This window comes from Pteropus medius, unplaced genomic scaffold (assembly GCF_902729225.1).
Source record: "Pteropus medius unplaced genomic scaffold, Ma_sr-lr_union100, whole genome shotgun sequence".
Lineage (NCBI taxonomy): Eukaryota > Metazoa > Chordata > Mammalia > Chiroptera > Pteropodidae > Pteropus > Pteropus medius.
The window spans coordinates 23,045,928-23,067,686 of NW_024354502.1; the positions used below are offsets into that span (position 1 = coordinate 23,045,928).

General features: G+C 39.3%; 1 protein-coding gene across 1 annotated transcript in view; it reads right to left on the bottom strand.

Annotated features, from left to right (window-relative positions):
* Nucleotides 1–289: 289 nt before the first annotated feature.
* The window catches only part of POP1 (POP1 ribonuclease P/MRP subunit), a 31,067-nt gene continuing 9,597 nt past the window's right edge, over nt 290–21,759 (bottom strand). The window contains 10 exon segments of the mRNA XM_039854047.1: nt 290–2,437; nt 3,377–3,718; nt 9,093–9,247; nt 10,437–10,622; nt 10,624–10,628; nt 17,259–17,378; nt 17,958–18,069; nt 20,201–20,294; nt 20,410–20,666; nt 21,376–21,551. Coding sequence (XP_039709981.1) covers nt 1,783–2,437; nt 3,377–3,718; nt 9,093–9,247; nt 10,437–10,622; nt 10,624–10,628; nt 17,259–17,378; nt 17,958–18,069; nt 20,201–20,294; nt 20,410–20,666; nt 21,376–21,551 — 2,102 coding nt within the window. The 3' untranslated portion in view covers nt 290–1,782.

Sequence of the window (21,759 nt, forward strand, 5' to 3'; positions counted from 1 at the left end):
CAGGAAACATCTCAGGGATCAGTACTCCCAGAAATACATTTAGAGAAATGCTAGTTTAGTCTTTTAGCGCATAGTTCTTTGACCTGCCACCACAAAGCAAAGTAATTGTGCCCTGTCCCTGGTAATGAGGGCAGGCAGCAGGCCACAGGCAGGGTGCTATACCAAACGTGGCTTGGTGACTCACAGCATGCTCAGACTTCTGTCATCAAGCAAGCTAGGCCACAGATGAAGTGGCTTGGAGCCTAGAAAACAAATGAGGAATGCTCCAATAAATATTCACAACCGAACATCAGGTGACATTTTAATTTATTTTGTTTATAGACACCACTAAGTTATACTGTTTTTTTCGGTCTCATTTGGGTTGGACACCAATACATTTAGAGGCATGGTGAGAGGAAAAACATCAGACATTCCATCGGCTTCTGTAATACTTGCTGTATCTCTCCCCAACTCATCACCCCCAAAGGTATTTATTGCCAGACGCTACTGCAAAAATACAATGCATTTATAGTAAATAGTGCCTAACTGTATAATTAAATTTTTAAAAAATCCCACTCAAGCTCTGCTAGAAATTTATGGCAAGAAATAAGGGACTGAGGGCATGAGACATACATAGCAACCGAAAATTAAAGAGCACCTAGTTTCTCTGGAACTGGAAAAAAGCAGTGATGACCCCACTCTTGCTATGGGACCCTGCTCAAAATGTCAGGTGGACAATGTGATGGCATTAATGTTTAAAGGCAGTTTGTCACTTTAGTTTTCACTGTGCAGAGGTAAGTATTGCACTGTATAGTCACATTTCCCAAATTTGTTCCTGAGAACTGGTCCGACAAGGTGTTCCCTGCAAAAGGAGATTTGGGATCAAAAAGTTTCAGAAAATACTGTAGACTATTATTCACTTCCTGGAGATTCACAATGTACATTATCACATGGAAGGTTCTAGAAGACCTTCAAAGAGAAATGCTTAACTATATTTAACCCAGAGTTTTCCAAATCAATCTGACCTTACAATCGCTTTTTCTTTTTTCTTTAGATTAAAACATTTCATAGAACATACTTTGAGAAATGCTCCTCTATGGCTTTGAGAAATTTTTTGCATAAACGAAAAGCGCAGAAGAATTAAGTAACTCCTAGGATCACGTGCTGATCTACAACAAAGAGGACGGACGGGGGTGACAAAATCACAGCTCCCCACTCTAATCCCACCCCGCCACGCTTGCCAGAAACCGAGCCTGCCTGAGAAGAGGCGGCGATGCATCCTCCACGATGGCCTTCTGCACGGTGGGAAGTGTTAGGCGTGCTGATTCCAGCAGAGAACAGACGTTTCATGTTCAAAGGCCAGTCTGTAGTCATTTCCTCTTCTGCAACAATCAGATCATTAAACAACTATCATTGCTTGTTACACAACTACGAGGTTTTTCAAAAAGACCTGACAGCCCTTTGCTCCTATAAAAAAAAAAAAAGGGAATGAAAAAATGTAGAGCTTCTAATTATTTTCAGCAAGAATTATACAGACCAAGAAATCATAACAGAAAAGCTTTTGGCTATATATGCAAAACAATTTTAAAGTACTACGGCAAAGACACAGAAAAACGGAAATCAATGAGATTACTGGAATGTAAACATTTCATCCATTTGCATAATATGTAATTTTTTAAATTCTCATTTCCAAGAAATTTCACATGATATTTTGAAACAGAGACAGTAAAAACCAAATTCTCCCATTGTGGGACTTGGCAAGCACAATTACCATCTATACCCTGCAAGGATGTAAACCGGCCTTCACACCTCAATAGCAATTCTCGCAAATCGATACTGCAGAGAGGCAGGAGGCCTCAGTAATACTAGGCCCCTCTCTGCTGCTGGCTGGCTGGATAGCATATCCAGCAAGCCTGTCAAACTAACAAACCCCAGGGCTTCTCCACAGCCAACAGCCATAGAAAAATCTCCCTGTGTGACATAGCCAAGGAGAACTCTGGAGCAGTGAGAAGTCACATTGGGGAGAGGGCCTGACCACAAGCCCAGGGTTGGAGCTCGGGGTCCAGCTGTGGAGTCCTCCTCTGCCAGGCCCTCAGACACAGCACGCCCTTGGTTCTGCCTCTTCTCTATTTTCTTCTTCTCTTCCTGTTTCCGGATCTTGCTCTTGAATGGGTCGCTGTGCTTGGGTTCCTGGGGCCCACAGTAGAGCTGATCCCGACTGAGCTGCAGGAAGTCTTCTTTGGCTGGGACACAGATCATGGTGTGTGGCTCGGGGCTGCCCTTCCTGAGCAGCGACAGGCCAACCCACACCAGGGCCCTGGGGAAGCGGTCCAAGACGGACAGGCAGGCCTCTCTGGTCAGTTCTTGCTGTCCTCTCCCGGGAGCTCGCCGGGCTGCCCGACTGTCACCTGAAATGGGCCCACACCAGGCTGACAGCAGCTTCAAGGACGTTCTATTCCTGCATGAAATTGGAGACATGCATTTGAGAATATGTTGTTTCAGGAGAAAATATGCAATTAGATGATTAGGCATTGCTAGAGTTAATTTGAGTTTTTAATACTCTGTGCGGACAAGGATCAGAACTAATTTTTTTAAAAAAATTAAAAATATACATTAATGTATTTTTAATCATATTTTTCTTTTTATGTGTCTACTATTCTGAGACAGAAAGACTAAATGTTTAAGAAATTGAAGGCAGAGGAAAATAAAGTGAGATAGAATCTAATGCTATAATCACAGTGAGAGGACTAAAGAGATGATATTTTGATTAGAAAAGAAGCTCTAAGGGGGTTATATGAAAAGTAAAAAAGGATATGAAATTATGAGGTTATTATACAAAAAAAAAAAAAAAAAAACAAGTATAAGGCAAGAGGGATAAGCATTTTTTCAAAAAGAGAGCACTGAGCACCAGACAACTGATAAGCAAAATCGAACAGCCTGCAGGGCATTGTGAGTAGGACACATTTTACATGGTAGCCCCTATGATAGGACAATTTTACAAGGAATCGGTACCTAACTGGCCACAAATTGAGATCATTCAAAAGGAATGAGAAGAAATCTAATTTAGTGATTTAAAGTAACGAACGCTTGCTGAGAGGACACTTGTGAAGGTACTGCTTTGTGAGCAAAGAATGAAATAGGTCACAGAAAAATGAAATAGGTCATAAAAAAAGCTGCCTTGGTTTAGGCTTATGGATGACAATATCTCAAATCATTTCATCACTTAGTATCACACCCCAAATCAAATGTGGTTTAGCTATTTCCCTGAGTCCTCTATGAAAGTCCATAAATTCACCGGGGCTTTGCATAAAGGAACAACGATAACTTTAACACCCTATAGCTGGGTCTTTATTAAAACGGACAAGCCAAAACACATCTGGAAGTCATGTGTACTCACCTAAGAACGCAGAGGAGACTGCTGGTGGCATCTTGGTTCATTTCCCACTCAGTCCCCGCCTGGGCTGGACACTCTGTGTCCATTGCTCCTTCAGGCTTGCTGGAGTCATGTAGGGATGTGCCCGCCTCATCAGACACCTGATGAGTTTTCTCAGGCGTGGGAGGACAAGGCACCCTGTCTCCCCTCAGGTCACTCTCCTCACTGCTTGGAGAGGAAGCTACGGACGACTCCTCTTGGGCCTGGACTCTTGATTCCCAGTCTTGAGTTAGCTGCTCCCAGGGACAACAGAAAGGTGCCAGAGTGCCAAGCTTAACATAGTTGGGCCGTTTTGCAGGTGGGCGTCTAATGAAAACCAGAGAAGAAAGCCAATTTTTAACGATTTAGCACTGGATAACTAAAACAATTATGGCCATTGTACTACATCTCTATTTTAAAAACATACAAAGAAAAGTTTTCTAAGAAATATGATAAAGAATAACCAACTCCACTGGCCAAGCTTTTTTGTTTTCTTTGGTTTTTACTTTGATAATGCATCTAGGAAGTAGCCCCATGTGGCCACTGCATAACTCTGGGGAGCGCCATTGCTGGAAATCTGTAAATGGTATCTCCGGAGTTGTGCAATGATGTCCCTGCACATTTACAGGGTTCTCAGTTCAAAAGGTACAAAAGGTGTGACGGTGAAGGTTTTCTCTCGTTCTTGACCTGCAGTGACCCAGCTGCCCTCCAAAGACGCAACATCATCCTCGGATTCTCATATATCCTTCCGGAGACATTTTATGCACATATAGGCAGATATGTACATATTTCTTTCATTTTTTTACCCTATTTTTACACAATGGTAGCATACCAGATACATTATTTCTTGCCAAGCTTCACTTTTTTCACTTAACGAAACATCTTGGAGATCATTTATATTAGTATGTCAAGAGATCCTCATTCTTTAGTAAAAGGCTGCATATCTTATCCCACCGTATGACTACACCCTAGTTTATTTAGATCGTCCTCCACTGCAGGACACTGGTTATTTTCAGGGTTTCACTTCTACAAACAATGCTGCAATGAATAACCTTGAACCTGTTGCACAAGCACAAGTACATCCACAGGATAAATTCCTGGGAGTAGAACTGAGAAGGCAGAGTATTATTAGCATTTTCAATTGTGACAGATATTTCTAAATTGCCCTCCACAAAGGTGATGCCAATTGACTTTTTCTGCAATGCATGACTTGGGGAGACCCTCTGAGAAATATTGTGAGCCAGTGAGAAGCAGGGTCTGCTCTGGTACTTACTGACCCCAAGAGGTGGGGAGCGGCCTGGCTGCTGGCCATTCTGGGCTGGAGGATGGTGTCCTCAGACTGATGGTCTCCTCTGGGACAGACCCCCACATCCCTTCCGTTTTCTTCTCACCATGTGCTGTGCCCCAGGACACCAAACTGTTCTGACCTCCCAAGAAAGGCAGCTGGTGAAACACTTCAGGGCACTTCCTCACTCAGAGATAAGACACTTAAAAATATCCAATCTCACTAGTTAGCTAACAAAAAAAATTATGACAATAACATGCCATTTTTCACCTACCAATTCTGTCAATATTAGAAGATTGGTAATATCCTGTTAGTGAGAGGGAGCAGAACGAGCACCCTCGTAATCACAGGTGAAATCCTAACAGCGATCTGTCAATAGAATACCAATCCTTAAAGTGTGCATCTTTTTATCTAAACCAGAAATCTTATTTATGGGATTTAGCCTAAGGTCTATGCTTCTTTTCCCCTACAGCTCCTCTCAGGCGACGTCTGTTTCTTTGCACGTCCCACGGGCCTGGACGCGGCAGATGTCCTCTTGATGCCCCAGACCATTCTTCTTCCTCTTCCGGCCTCCCTGAAGCACACTGCCACCAGATAAACCACTGGCTCTCCCTCTTCAGCCAGGTCCTCCATCCACTTCTCAGGCAGCCCCCATTCCCCTGCCCCACTGTCTTCCCCTCCGTCACGCTCCTGTCATTCTCAGTGGCTTCAGCAGCTAACATATCACCCTTCTAACACCCTGGCCTACCAGAAACTTCAAATCCTCATTTCACATCTTTCATTTCACCCCACCTCGACCACCCACTCTCTTGGCCACACCTTCGTTTTGGTCACTGCTAATACCTGCTCCACCTTAAAATCTCAATTTCAAGTATCCTTCACTCAGAGTGATGCCTTCTATTTTTCCAGACCAGTTAACTCTCCTCCAAAACAATCCCTCGACCACTGGAACCTCCTCATGGTTTACCACTTCCTCACCGCTCCCCACCGTTCTCACATCTCTCTCCTTACAAGCTTAGATGCCACGGTTCCTCACATATACCGGGCAGAGCCCGCTCTGGTTACTTCCTAACTGCCATCTATCCCATGGCAGCACCTGACTGGCAGAACACAGCTAGGGAAGCGTACACGATGGTCATGAATGGTCTTGATGATAGTCGCGTGGACTTGCTTCCATTTCTTACAAATCTCTCCCATCTCTCCAGTCGGTTCTATCTTCTATCCTCCCAGAAAACTGTTTACTTTGATTCCTCTCCTCAAATCTCCGACAGCCTCTCTCCCTTTCTTATTCTTAGCTATTATAATCTTGCTCTTTTTTACAGAGAAAATGGTCACCAAGTACGACTGAACCTCTCCACCAGAGTCTAACCTCCCAAAATCTGTGTTCACATTTCAGAGTAAGCCTTCCAGCCTATTAAAATGAGAGGACTGAGCCTGATCCTATTCAATGCCTTACTTTGAAATGCATCAAAAATAAGATGGATTGTTGGACTGATTGGGGGATGAACAGCAAAATGTTCTGCCCTGGATGTCACCTAGTCTTCTAACTCTAGGACTTTGCTCTTGCAATTTTAGCCTCCCTCTGCTCTCCTGGATCCTTCCCACCAGCTTGGACACATGTGCTTCCACCAAGAATGTAAGCTCATTTCACAGCGAAGGAAACCATTAACAAAACAAAGAAGCAACCCATTGAATAGGAAAATATCTTTGTAAATGATATATCTTATAAGGGGCTAATATCAAAATATATAAAGAAACCATTCAACTCAACATCAGAAAAATCCAATTAAAAAATGGCCACAGGACCTGAATAGTTCTCCAGGGGACATACAGACGGACAACAAACTCATGAAAAGATGCTCAATGTCACTAATCATCAGAAAAATGCAAATCAAAACCACAGTGAGATATCACCTCACACCTGTCAGAATGGCTATTATCAAAAAGACAATAAATCAGTGTTGGCAAGAATGTGGAAAAAAGGAACTTTCATGTATTGTTGATGAGGTTGCAAATTGGTACAACTACTATGGAAAACAGTATGGAGATTCCTCAAAATTTAAAAATAGAACTACCATATGACCCACTTCTGGGCACTTGAAAAAAAAAAACCAAAAACACTAATTCAAAAAGATACATGCACCCTTATGGTCACTGTAGCATTATTTATAATAGCCAAGATATGGAAGCAACCCAGGTGTCCATCAATAGATGAATGAATAAAGAAGTGGTGTGTGCACACATGCATGCACATGCACACACACATACACATAATGGAATACTACTCAGTCATCAAAAAGAATGAAATCTTACAATTTGCAACAACTTGGATTGACTGGAGAGAATTATGCTGAGTGAAATAAATCAGACAAAGGCAAAGACCATATAATTTCACTTAAAAGTCGAACCTAACCACAAAACAAATGAACAAACAAAAAAATACCGGAAACAGACTCACAGATACAGAGAACAAACTGATGGTTTCCAGAGGGAAAGGGTGAGGGAAGGATGAAAAGGAGAAAGGGAATAAGAAGTACAAAACTTCCAGTTATAAAATAAGTCAATCACAGGATGCAATGTACAGCACAGGGAATGTAATCAATATTATAATAACTCTGTTCAGTGACTGATGGTGACTAGACTTATTGTGGTGATCACTTCATAAGGTATATAAATGCTGAATAACTATGTTGTACACCTGAAACTAATATAATATTGTATGTTAATTATATTTTAATAAAAATATAGCTCAATGATGGCAAAAACAGATTTTGTCTGCCTTCCCCGCTATAGTGTCAGCACTTAGAAAGGTGTTTGACACATAACAGGCTCTAAACAGATGCGCTAAATGAATAAATCCAGACAAATACATAAAGATACATATGGAAAACTGTTCAGAGAAGTACATAGCAAAAATTCAGAAATTATCTAAAGAGCCACTGGTAAATTGTAATGCATCCATACTGGAGTCCTGTGCAGCCACTCAGTTATATTTCAAGCAAGAGTTGGCTAACTATGACTCACAAGCCCAACCTGGCCCATGTATGACCCATGAACTAAGGATGGTTTTTTTTACATTTTTAAATGACTGAAAACAAACAAAAGAATATTTTATGGCATGTGAAAATTATACGACATTCGAATTTGAGCATCCATAAATAGAGTGAGACTGGAACACAGCCATGTTCATTTGTTTATGTATCTGTGGCTGCTTTTTACACCACAATGGCAAAGTAGAACAGTTGTCATGGAAACCAAAGGGCCCATAAAGCCAAAAACAGCTATCATCTAGTCCTTTACAGAAAAGTTCACAAACACTTGGTTAAGAGTCATATTTATTGATATGGGAAAACACTTAATAATGTATTATTAAATGAAAAAAGTTGGTTTCGAACTACTATGTATAATATTCTTTCGAAAAAATTTGTATCATAAAAAATTTGTATGCATAAAAATGTCTAAAGGGTGGGAAATAAATATTATTATCTATTACAATTTAATGAACACATAGAAGACCCTCAGCTAAATATTATAGGAGGCACAAGGACATACAACACAGGATCACTGCCCTCAAGTTAACAATCCAGGAACATAGCCCATTCATTCACTTACTCATTCAGTCATTCATCCATCATTTAACAGTTGGAAAACCAGGCACTGCCTGTCTCTGTGATTGCAGAGTGAACAGGAAAGCACAATTGTGGAGCTCAGAGTCAAGGAACTACAACATTCAATTATTCACTCATTCATTGGTCAACAAATAACTGTTATTAAGCCCACTGTGTGCCAGGCACTGGCTAGTACTGCAGATGCTACAACAAGCAAAAGACTTTCTGTACTTCCGGGAGCCTACGTTTAGCGGGAAATACAGGTTTCCCAATGTTAGCATGTACTTCACAGTATAAAGGAAATAAAGCTCCTCACTGGCCACTCTCCCAATGGGGGGAGGGAACAGCAAGGAAAAAAGTGTAGATACAGAGAAACCTAAATGTAATGACAGCGCTTATGTCTTTGGATGGAAGGAATACACCAATTTATAAAGTATTTTTATGCATTTCCATTAATATGTATTACCTCTATAACCAGTTATAAAAAACACCATTCTGAGGGGGATGACTGAGAATCTACTAACAAGCACCTAAAACTCACGTCTCTAGTTCAGGTATACATCATTATTGATGTAAGCAAATGACCAAGAGAAGAGTCTGTAGCCCGGATGGGCCTATAAAAGCCAGATATAAGACAATCTTCTGACTTAGTTATGTCTCGGTAATGCTGAACTCAAAGAAAAGCCTCTGAAAACTCCACACTATATGGTAAGAGTTACGAAAGCCATTCTAAACATTATTGACCAGTATGACTAGGCACTTCTCTTCCTCTTAAGACATTATCAAACTGGAGAAGCCAGTTTCTTACCTTTTGTACTTCTCAAGAAGATTCTGGGCTTGCTCTTCAGCAAAGAGAACTCCTGCGGGGCAGTCTGGGAAATCGCCTGGGATGTAAGGTGACCTTTTATACTGAGAATGCACTATAGCCTCTTTTAATCCTCCAACTCTTGCACCTCGATAGATCTAAAAGACATGTCAAAAAGATCTTATCAATAACCAACTTAAAGTGAAATTGTTTGTTTATATGGGGAATATGGGAAACAATCTAAATGCCCATTGAAAAGAAAATAGATAAATGCATTGTGGGGAAACCTACAACGGGTTACCATACAATGGTAAAAATGAATGAACTAGAGCTTCATCAATCAACAGGGAAAAATCTCAACGTTAAGTGAATATACCAAGTTGCAAAAGCATATGTACATTGAAGTATATAAAATTTAAAAATACATCAAATATAGTTATTTTGTTTTGGGATACAAACATACTTTAAAAAGCTATAAAATCTGAAACTTCGTTAACCAGTGTCACCATAATAAAAAAAAATTTAAAAAAGGAAAAAAAGAAAAAGAGAAAGCTATAAAAACATGCGTGATAATGACAAACACCAAAAACAAGAACAGTGATTCTTTTAGAAGGAGGGAGGGAAATGGAATTGAAGGGACACAGAGTCCTTCCAATGAACGTATAATGTTTTATTTCTTAAGCTGGATGGTGGATGAAGGATACACAGACGTTCATTATATTAATATCTATACTTTTTGTATGCTTGAAACATTTCACAATTTAAAAATCTGAATTACTTTTATTACTCCTAAATGATTAGCTGAATGTCCCTTGCACTAACATAACCGCTAAAAATAATTATCTGCATGGATTTAACAGCCTCACATGTCTTTAATACTCTCTAGCTCGAAATATTTAAACTTACCAAAAAAACCCTCACACATTAGATTTTAATGAAATATTTAGCTTCAATTAATAAAATGTGGCCAGCACTTAAAAAACAAAAATATATTGTATATATCTATAAAAATTAGAAAATTATAAAAATTGCTTTTCGATTTTAATAAATTTCCTCGTGACAAAACAAACAAACAAACAAACTCTATATTTTGTTGCCACTACTATACAAAACTCAGGCTACTTTTAAAATCTCAGAAATAAACACTATGTCACTACAACTCCTATAAATAAAAACCTAGTTCCAGGGACTTTATAAAGTATCTTGTATCAGAACTATAGCTCTAAGGGCAGAAAAAGAGCACTCAGTTTCTAAATTGTGCATAAAGTCTGGAATGTTTTCAGCCCTTAGTATTTATTAAGAATGTATTTTAAACGCTGCAACTCTTAAAATCAAAAAGGAACTTACCAATGGGATCCAGAAAGCCATGCCCCAGCCCTTTGGTAGGAGGACATCCCAGCCACCTCCCCAGCCTCGTCGGTCATCACCAGTCACTTTTCCCGGCTGCTGAATCAAAAGTAGAGGTATCTTGGATTCATGGGGACCTAAAACAAGCTGTGACCCAGGCACCAGCAATTCACTTCTCTTCCGGTTTAAATCCTAAAGTGGAAGAAAATAATTCAAGACAAACAACCCTAGTCTTCTAGGAGAGTCTACTGGGTCTCCCTATAAGAAGCTTTAGAAAATAAATAAATGTGAGCCATTTTAAGTATGAGGTATTCCTCCTACAACCATTTTCCTCTATACAAGTGTTTGGTAGAAAATGCCAAATTATCTTAAATTAGGCTAGAATATACTAGATGATTCAAAGTTATAAAATAACATACATTCATTCTGCCAATCTCTTATATCATGATTAATCTTATATTTTTAGACTGTCCCTACATTTATTTTGGTTAAGATTTGCTGTCAAAAAGTACAATTAACACCTTCTCACGGAAGGGAAAATGGAAAAATACTCTAGCTCTTGAGAAAATTTCTCGCTAGGTCTTAAAATAGAAGATACTATACATTATTTGTTATGTGGACAGTAGGGCCTAGGTAACAACATCCTCTCGGACTTTTCTTGCCAGCTGTAAAAAGAGATGAACAGGTATGAAAGTGGCCTGTCGTTCAACAGAGAAAACCACCCAAGAGACTGTCCCCTCATCAGATCACTTTGTAAATTATATGTCTAAGCACTACACTGTACACCTGAAAATTACGAAATATTGAATTGAAAAATAGAACTCTAATTGAAAAATAGAAATACAAAAAATTTTAAAAAAAATGTCTCCACGCTGCAAAGTCTAACCGCTCCTCACGGATGCTCCTCAAGCCATGACCAAGTCCTGGTTCTCCTTTTTCACTTTTGGTTAGTTCCCACTACCATGTACACATCGGCGATCCCAAAATATCTATCTTTTAGCCCTGACTTTTCCCCCTGGGACTGAAACTTTTCCCTCGGACTCTGCTCCAGGGAAGTCCTGAGGGCCCCCAAACTGAATTTATCCAAGATTAAACCCATCTTGCCCACTGCATTCACTCTCCTTCTGTATTCCCCAGCTAGCTGAAAGATGCCACAATTCTGAGTTCATTCTCTTATTTATTCATTCATTCATTCATTCATTCATTCATNACGGCTGTAAAAAAAAAAAAGTTGGAAGTGACTGGGCCGTAATATGACAGATCTCAGGGGAGAAGAAAATTTTAAAAATTAAATTGATGAAAAGATGTGAAATGAAAAGCAGCAACGGCTCCCAGCGCACTGCTCATCCTCACGGAGGTGACGACCAACAGTGGCTCAGGTAGCAGTGCTGTGCTGAGTTCACACAGCACAGGCCGACGAGCTCATTTCAAACAGCCTCTGTCTACCGGGAACACTTCCCTGTGGGGCGCCACCGCAGATTTGAGGGACAGAAATGGCATTTTATTCAGACTTGGCTGCAGACAAAAGAGATGACTGACGTGTTCATGTCACGTCAGGGTCACCGCCACCACCACCACCAACAAAAAAGATGGTTGATACTTAGGGTGTGAAGGCCTAGGGAAGCACAACCTCATCGGCAGATACTCTAAAAAATAATAATAAATAAAACAAAGTAGGTGATGTATCTAGATAATGGAATATTATTCAGAAAAAGAAATGAGCTATCAAGCCATAAAAGGACATGGAGGAAACTTAAATGCACATTACTAAGTGAAAGAAGCCAGTGTGAAAGGCTACATACAGTGAGATCCCAACTACATGACATTCTGGGAAAAGGCAAAACTACGGGGACAGTAAAAGGATGGGGGACAGAGGGAGGAATGAATAGGTGGAGCACAGCAGACTTGGGACAGAGAGATGATCCATGTGATGCTATAATGGCAGCACGTCAAGCTCATGTCGCTATGTAATATTAGCTACCTGTCAATACAAATTTGCCCAAACCCACAGAATATATAACACCAAGAGTGATATAGAGTATATAACACGAATGTAAACTATGGACTTTGAGTGATAACGACATGTCGGTGTAGGTTCACAGACTGTAACATGTACCTCTCTTGTGCAAGATGTTGATGGGGGGGGAGGCTGTGCATGTGGGGGGCAGAAATATATAGAACCTTCCATTCAATTTTGCTGTGAACCTAAAAACTGTTCTAAAATATAAAGTCTATTTAAAACAGTAAATTATGTCTGAAGGAAAAGGAGAAGCCCTTTTTAGGTCAATAGTCTTCACTAAGTGAGATAAAAGAACATCACCAACTGAGTCAGCACACACCTCAGTGTACCCAGAACGACTATGAATTCTGAATGCAATACTAATTCCTTCCTCCAAGACTAACATATATTCTTTCCTATACAGACAAATAACTGACTATATAGCTCTAGAATTGTGTCTTTTAAAATTGAAGGAAATAGTTTTTATCCTTTCTAAAATATACCTGAAGATCATCAAATTTTAAATGAAAACTTAATATTTTACTTAGAGAAGTAAGGAAACTAATAAAAAAGCTTTATCATTGGAAATCGAATAAACCATAGTCACAGTCTTCAAACTGTATTTTAAATTTAATATGCAGAATAGTTAAAGGGACCTGGTTGAAGCTAACAGGGTTTTTTCTCCCAAAAGCAGAAACAGAGAAGTCATGGCAAAATGACTGATAACTGGGCACTTCTGAAAATCAACTGCAGATCAGTGTTCTAAAAGGACTTGCAATCATCTAAAGGCAATTGACTCTGTGTTCTGGGTACACACTACCAAAGCGTATATAAAGAAAAAGATTAAAACAAGCCCATGAGCACAATGAAAGACAAAGACTAGTTAAAATAATGTAGCAAAGCAAATTAGCAAATGGTAAAGAGAGCAAATACTAAAATAGCAGAGACTATAGGAGAAATTATATTTTAAAACCTCACTCAGAAAACCAGTTATTTACATAGGGAAATGCTGTGGTAATAAAGTTGAAAAGATTTGTAAAAACCCATATATAATTCAAATTCAAGAACTAAGTAATCAAGTAAACTTTCAAAGCATCTAAGAATATTCATCATCGCTTCATGTTCCTCACTGAAAGAGCAAACTGTTTCCTTCTCTGTACTGTTACTACTGAAACTGAGGAGCTAAGATCCCCTCAGAAAATATCTTAAAAAAAAAAAAAAAAAAGCTTGCATGCTAGTTGGAGTAACAGCTGCAAGAAGGAAGTCACATAGCACCCTGTTAACCATTTTAGAAACTGCTTAGCCCAAGGCCTGTTAGACTGGGGGTGGGGATGAGGGTGTCTAAATAAGCAAGACAGCAGAAATAATAATACTATACATTGGTCTAAAGATGTATAGCTTCTACCCCTTAGATAAGATAACCTAGGAACATGCATTGTTAAACTGTTTTTCAGGCCACAAAGCAGACGACCAACTGAAACCGGAGGTTCTGCCTAATGTATGACTTTGATTTAATATGTAGCCCAGCGCTCTATTCAGTTTCTTCACAGCTTGCCCTGTAAGCCTTGGCCCTTTCCATTACTAGTCATCAACCCCTAGAGGCAGCCAGAAACAATGACCATGCCTTGAGTAAGGGTCACAAGGTATGGGTTTCTGTTAAGCTAAAGATAACGCATGGCCTAAGCTGTGTTTCAGCTCCTGTGCCCTAAAGCAGGATGACCACCTGGCCACATCTCATGAAACCAGACTGAAGGACTCCTAAATTGACCTCAAGACCTGAAATAGATTTATTGCCCTTACTTCACTCTTGACCAATCAATAAGACCGACAACCTCAAGCCCTTTACTTATGAGGACCTGCAATTTTCGCTCTATAAAACGACTTGCCCGTGAACCATGGAGGAGTATATGTTTTTCCATCCAGTTCTCTATCGTGTAGCGCTTTACAGTAGACACCATTTTCTTTCACTGCATCTGTGCCGGCATAATTGGCCATCTGCAGCACAAAGTGGACGATCTCCTTGCTCGGTTACACTACTGTACTCTCAATACTTGACACTCAAGTATGTGGGTGTTTTTCTCACAGCAAACAATTTCCAACACCAGCTGGGTATCCTACAATTTAACTCAATTCTGACACTATCTACCTGGAGATATCATCAGATCCCAGAGGTTAAGGGCTCAGTCCAACAAGACTGTTCCCACTTCAGACACCAGTCGCAAGTCCCAGCTTCCAGTACTTCTAACCAACTGGCTAGAAACTGGTCTGACCCAAGAACCCCTCCCTCTCTTCACTAATTCGCTAGAATGCTTCCCAGAACTCAGTAAAATAGTTTACTTACTACATTTGTTTTTTTGTTGTTTTGTTTTTAATAAAAGGAGACAACTCCGGAAGAGCCAGATGCACAGGGCAGAGAATGGGAGGAGGGCAGACCTTCCACGCCTGCTTTGGGCACTCCATCCTCCCAGCACCTCCACATGTTCAGCAAACCAGAAGCTCTCTGAATCCCATTTTTATTTGAGTTTTATCAAGTAGGCACAACTGATTAAATCATTGGCCATTGGTGATTAAACTCAATATCCAGCCCCTCTCCAGCCTGGAAGGGGTCGGGGCTGAAAGTTCCAAGCCTCTAATCCCACTGATGGTTCCCCTGCCAACTAGCCTACCATCTTTAGGGGCTTTCCAAGTCACCTCATTAACATAAACTCAGGTGTGTTTGAAAGGGGCTTGTTATGAATAACAAGAACCTTTAAGGCTCTTACCACTTAGAAAATTACAAGGGCTTTAGAAGGTATGTGGCAGGAAAGGCACATCTAGACAAAGACCAAAATATATAGTTCTTATTATGTCAATATCATAGTCATGTACCTTCTTATCAGAACTCTCGAATTCCCAGTACACATAAAAGATAAAGAGTTTGTTACCCAAATTGGGCAAACCCTTCTTTATGGTTAAATAACACCAGAATTGGTCGGTTTTGTCTAATTCAAAACAGGCAAAGAATGACTTCAGGTATAGACAGACTGGAAGTATGTCAGAGAATTGGGTTTTAGATCATTGTGACAGGGAGATTCTTCCAAGGATTAATCTTTTATTAATTGACCCAGCTCATCAAAGTATATTTGTAACTTTAGTTTTGAATTGTCTTCCTAAGTGATATATAACTGTGGATGAAAAAAGGGGTTCTTATGGAAATTAACCTCACAGGGTTATCTGATCATAAATTCCTAACTGGGCAGGTCACAGTGGGTAGTCAGTCACCTGCAGGCATATAACGTTTTTAGTAAAATGTTTATTTTTGCCTAAAGCCAGCCTTGTCCATTGTTCTTGTGTGTCTAGGTTAAAATCCTCTTCCATGGGTATTACTTCTGATATTTCAAAGGTATGAAATACCAGAAGTAATTTCAAAGGTATGAAATACCAGATGTAATACTCATGGAAGAGGGTATTAACCCTGGAGAGAGCATGGAATCTTGTTAACTATCCTGTAATCCAATCCTCTACCTTGCTTTATCCAATATTCCTCATGTTCCCTCCTTAATTTCAAATGCATAAAAGAAGATGAATCTTATTCTCCAAAGCATTTGAGATCTTGCTCTCCGGCATATGTCGTCAGTTTGACTCAAATAAACTCTTTATAAAAATTCTCTACAGGTTTGGACATTTCTTACCTTGACATTTAATTTGTTAATAACATTGGTATACAACCTCCTTAAAAAGTTTACTTCTTTATGAAGCTCACACGCCAATACGTCTTCAAAGAAATAACTTAAAACAGGTTTTAATGAAAGTCCACAATGACTAACAAAGTGATAAGCTTTTATAATAGAAATAAAATCATGTTTTCTAAGAAAGACTTTAATCTTCTTTGAACTGATTCATATCAAGATAAAAGCCTTAGAAAGGATTAATACAAAACTGCCTCATACCAAAAAAGGATTTGAGGCAGCAAGAGAAACTAGAGTTTAACTATAGCCTTAAGGTGATTGTAATAGTCACCAAAGTGACACAATTCATTCATTAAAGTCTTAGACTCCATAATTAACTTACCTGTATATCTTTAACCTTCTCTCTCATCCAATCCACCCTTCATGTGAAGTTCTGACAGAGTAATTTACTGCCCCCTTATTAAGCTATCTAACTACACATGGAGGTAAAAAGAAATTCTAAAGTTGTTACTACATACACCTGTATTTCTTCTCCAAAAATTCACAATTTTAATGATTCTTGATTCTTCCAAATTAACTATATTTAAATGACAGTAAATACAACAGGACATTATCACAACTGTGGCAAATCCCAGATCAGACTAAGCTTTAGCCAGCTCTACCCGCCCTCCTTTGCTGCCCTGGCCACTCCCTCAGGCCACTCGACTGAGTCTAAACAGACCTCTTACCCTTCAGCACCTGGGATGGCCTTGCCAGGATTCGAACCTGGATCATCTGTATGGTCAGACAGAGGCTTCCAATGAGCACAAGACCAGCTGCAGGTGAACAGCCCTTCCTCACAATTAAAATTCTGAAATGCCGGGCCGGAGATTTTCAGAGAACCCAGTTTGCAGAGAGACAGGTTTTACTAGATACCCAAAATAAAAAACTCAGAAAAAAAATGAACATAAGGATCAGGCTACATATTTCACAGCTAAAAGATTCCCCCCGCCCCCCAATATCATCTCCTTTGATCATAACTATTTTGAAAGTAGCCAGGTAAAGATCGTCCTAATTTACTACAGATGAAGTTACTGCAGAGGTGTCAGAAACAACTCTTCTAGACTAGACTGCTCAAAATAGTAAGGAAAACCAGAGGTGTTTCAAGAATTTTACCTTGGCATTTTTCTGGATTGGGCAAAACTTTGGACCTCTTTTGAGGCAGATTTATTCGAGGATCCCCAACCGTCAGTCCCAAGATAGTACCTGCCGGAATTTCTGCTGGTGATGTTATTCCTTTAACAACAAAAAAAGCCAAGCTTAAAGAAAGTCGTTCACAATGTATACATATTTGCTTGTATTTTCAAATTGAAACTTTCTTCTTGGGCAATTTATTTTAAAAAATCTTTTTTCCCCATTGACACTTTTAGAGAATTAACATTCATAAAGAGTGAAGTTTCGTACAAAAAACTTAAATTAACATAACAGATTATTTCACAGCAACAAACTTGTGTCTATCAACGGTGACTACAGCAGCCTCATGCACAAAGCATGATATTATATATAAATATGCATTTATCTATAATATCAGATTTCAGTTTGGTACCCGGAATATGCAGCTATCTATCAGAATGCCAGTTATTTAGAATACTAACATCTCATTTGTTTGTTGTTTCATTTGAGCAAACTCAAATAGTATTTACACTGTTTACTGATTTTAGGCACCTCTCTTACTTGCATTCTGGCTACATTGTAACAAAGTTACAAGTTAAAAAGCACCACTACATGTAGGTAGTCCAACCGCAAAACACTCTTTTAACCCACTTTCTACTGTTCCCTCCTTCCCTAGTACAACCCAGTAGCCCCTCTGTGTACCTCCCAACAATTCAAACATGGCTCCTTGTCTGTGGTGAAGGGAAACGCTATCAGCATTCTTACAGGTTTCAACCCACCAATGGTGAGGTGTCTTCTCTGTGTCCTCTTCCTCCTGAAAAATAACAACCCCTGTTCACCAAATAAATAATGAATCACACTCAGCAATTTTGTCATGGTTGTGACAGTACCCCCTCACATTTTTCTGTATTTGGAAATAACATTTTATGAGAGGAACCAGGGAAATTGCCACTATATTTTACACAGTAATTAAAACCAGATTACTTTTCTATTAAAGGCAAAGTCAAGATTTCTGTTAAGATTTCACGTACTAAGAGAAACAGCCATGGTTTTTGGAGACTACCTAACTAAGCTACTTCACACCTGTGGTCTCTCTTGAGCACAATGCCAGCAGCCTTGCTTCTTATTTTTCTCCCACTATTACGAACTTCATCACCACCAATTCAAGCAATAAAACCTTCCTCACTACAGAAAAACCAAACCCATACCTTTTGAAGAAATCTTTGGTAAAAGGATATATTATGACTAGTATTCCAAGAAATTTTGAATAGGATACACAAGTATTTTACATATATTTTTTTCCAGACAAAACCAAAAATGGAGCAAGGTTTCAAAAAGTACTATGTGCATGCCAAGGAAGAGAGCCTATGGCCATGATTCATCCTGAAATTCATTGAAGTAGAATGTGCTCCTAGATTCTAAAGCAACTTGTAACATATGTGCCACTTATCTCAAATACTCAGGTAGCATAGCTTAGTGGTTTAGAGTACGGGCTCTAGAACCAAACTTCCTTGGTCTACAACTCATTCAGCTGGAGTAGAGCACCTAGTCTATGCCAGGCTCCTGGGCTAAGCACTGGGGGCGGAGGAAAGAACAGGACTAACCCTGTAACTGCCATCACAAAGCTCAGTCTATTGACACAAACATAGCTAGACATAAAAATTGAGGAAATGTGCAAGATGCAATATAATTTACAGAAGGGATATAATTAACTTGAGGAATCAGGAAAGTATTCTGTAGGGAAATGACACAGCTGTTGGAACCTGAAGAATGAGGAAGGTTTTGGCCAAGCAAAGAGTGATGGGGGCAGAATGTTCAAGCAGGTGGGAAAAAAAGCAGGTTCAAAGGATCTAAGGGAGACAAGATCTGACACATTCTAGAACTGCGAGGAGGCCAGTGTGGCTGAAGAGCAGAAGAAAGAGAGGCGAGAAGAGGCAGAAAGGCAGAGGGTTTTATCTCAAATACAAGGAGAAGCAATTCAAAAGCTTTTAATCACAGAGAAACATGATGTGAATAAATTGTTAAAAGATCACTCTGCCTCCTGTACAGAATGGAGTGAAAGCCGGGAACAAAGGAGGGAAGTCAAGACAGGGCTTCAGTATTCAGGCAAGAGACACAGTAGTTGAGCTAAGGAGGAAGCGACCAAGAGAGAGAGAAGTAGCCTTTGATTTTTCAAAGTATGTTTCTTCTGAAAGTTCAAAAGCTGTTCAGCTCTATCATCATATCTGACCACATCAAATCTGCGAGAGGCACAGGCACTGAAAAGTCCATTGCACTAATACAACAAAACAAACTGAATGGGAACCCAGAGTGTCTGATTCCCAATCCAGTCTCTCCCCTGTAAACCTGTGCTGTCAACATGGGGGCCACTAGACACAGAGAGCTATTCGAATTTAATTTTTGGTTAAATAAAGGTACAAATTAAGTTCCTCAGTCCCACTAGCCCCATTTCAAGTGCTCAACAGCTACATGTGGCTAGTGGCTACCATACTGCATGGCACAGAGAAACATCATCCTTGCAGAAAGTTCTACTGGACAGTGCTGCACAAGACATAATTGCTCTTAACCTTTTAGGCATCACAGACCTGTAAAACTAGCCCCTGAAAATATGCATCATACAAGTACAAACCAAAAAAATGGTACACACTTCCAGAGATTTCAGGAGCTCTCTGTTACCTACTTATGAAGCAAAGGTTAAGACCCTTCTACAAAACTTACTGCAAGAATAGTCTGTACTTAAATAAGAGTATGGTAGTTTATATATTACATTCATTTGGATTTGCTCTTCTAGGAGAAGCGAGATGACAAAGTCCTCAACGATAAGCATAAGTAGAAAAACATTCACAGGCCACAGCCAATAAACAGTACCAAATTATGTTAGTTTTCACAAGTTTGCTAAGAAGGACACGACTAGAATAAAACATTACTGTCACATTTAATCTTACAGTGTGGACAGAAGCAATTTTTAGTGCCTCAGTTAGGATGGAGTGGGAAAGTGGACCAATCAGCCGGAATCTGTTCATTTCCATTGTCAAATCACTGAAAGAGAGAACAGGTCTTAAAATGGAAATTTTCATCATACATGATGTCTGTGCCAATGGCAAAAATGGAGCAAGTCTTCACTGAAAATGTTCAGAGCAAATTCGACCTGTACCTGATGAGAATGCCTGTGGTTGGAGAGAGCCAAGAATACGGTTGATGTGGATCTCTAGTTCCATCACCGATAAATTTTTTAATTGGCTTAGCATTTTCTCCATCATCTCTCCGTTTTCTTTTCTTGACAATTTTCTTATCAGGCAGTGCGGTTTGGCTTTCTTCTTGGGATGGTGTCAGAAGGGGGTCAGGGATGCAAACAGCTGATTTGGTGGGCTCCATACACTGACACGTTGCTTTTATTTCCTCTAAAATATCCTAAGGATATATTTAAACATTTTACTTTAAAATTTTGAAATTTAAATACATTACAAATTTAAGGTGGTTTAGTTTGTTATTTTTTCTCCCTTTAAAAATTTACATTTTTATCCCTTCACAAATTAAATTTATCATCAAGAAGATTTTTTAGTTCTTCTAAGTAGTATATAGCACGTGGAACCAAAAAAAGAACACCTAATTGCCAAAGATGGATAAAAACAAGACTGCTCTGACTAAATTAAAAACACACATATACACAGACACACAAAACTTTTAAAGAGAAAATTGGAGAAAATGTACAGTCTAGCATATAAAAGCAGTGAGTATGCTAAAGAGAGAGAAGTAAAGTGAAATCTAGTACTAAAAATCATTAGAAATATTTAAAACAGCTTGTCATCATCAAACAGGCTCTAACAAGCACCTAGATACCAGTGAACCAATTCAGGCATAGTAGAATCATTCGTTCATCCAAACACAATTATTTTAAGCCATGTGCATAATAAGGTTGGTTTTCATCTCTACTTATGGCTTACTAAAAAATGAGATGTCAAGATTTGCTTCATTAATATTCACACAACTTTCTTCCTTATATTCAAATACTAAGCCATTAGCCAAACTTTTATACCATTTAAATTTCTATGGTATTGATTTCCAACAGTCATCAAGAATGCAATAATGAGTGATGGAGAAATAATCTCAATGCTTATACCTGTTTAAGAGTTGGGTGAAGCCAGATCCACAACTGCCTGCTTTCGGCACTGTCGCCAGACTTCCAAATAAATGTAACAGGCCCCAGCATTTCTCTGGGATATTTATTCGCCCGGTAAAGCATGAGACTACCTTGGCGCTTTCCAGACAAGCAGTGAACTGCTGCAAAAGTCAATCCTGATATAAACAAAAACAAAATGGCATGATTTCAAGTGTTGAGATTGCAGTATTATTTCCTGACAGCCCTACTGTTATCTATTGCCTCTCTCTATGAGAGATGAAGTTTTGGTTTTAATCTCTGCTTAGCCCAAAGCCTGGTACACAAGTTCTCAATAAACATTTATTGAATGATTTAATGAGTTTTGAGTTTCTTCCTGTTTAAATT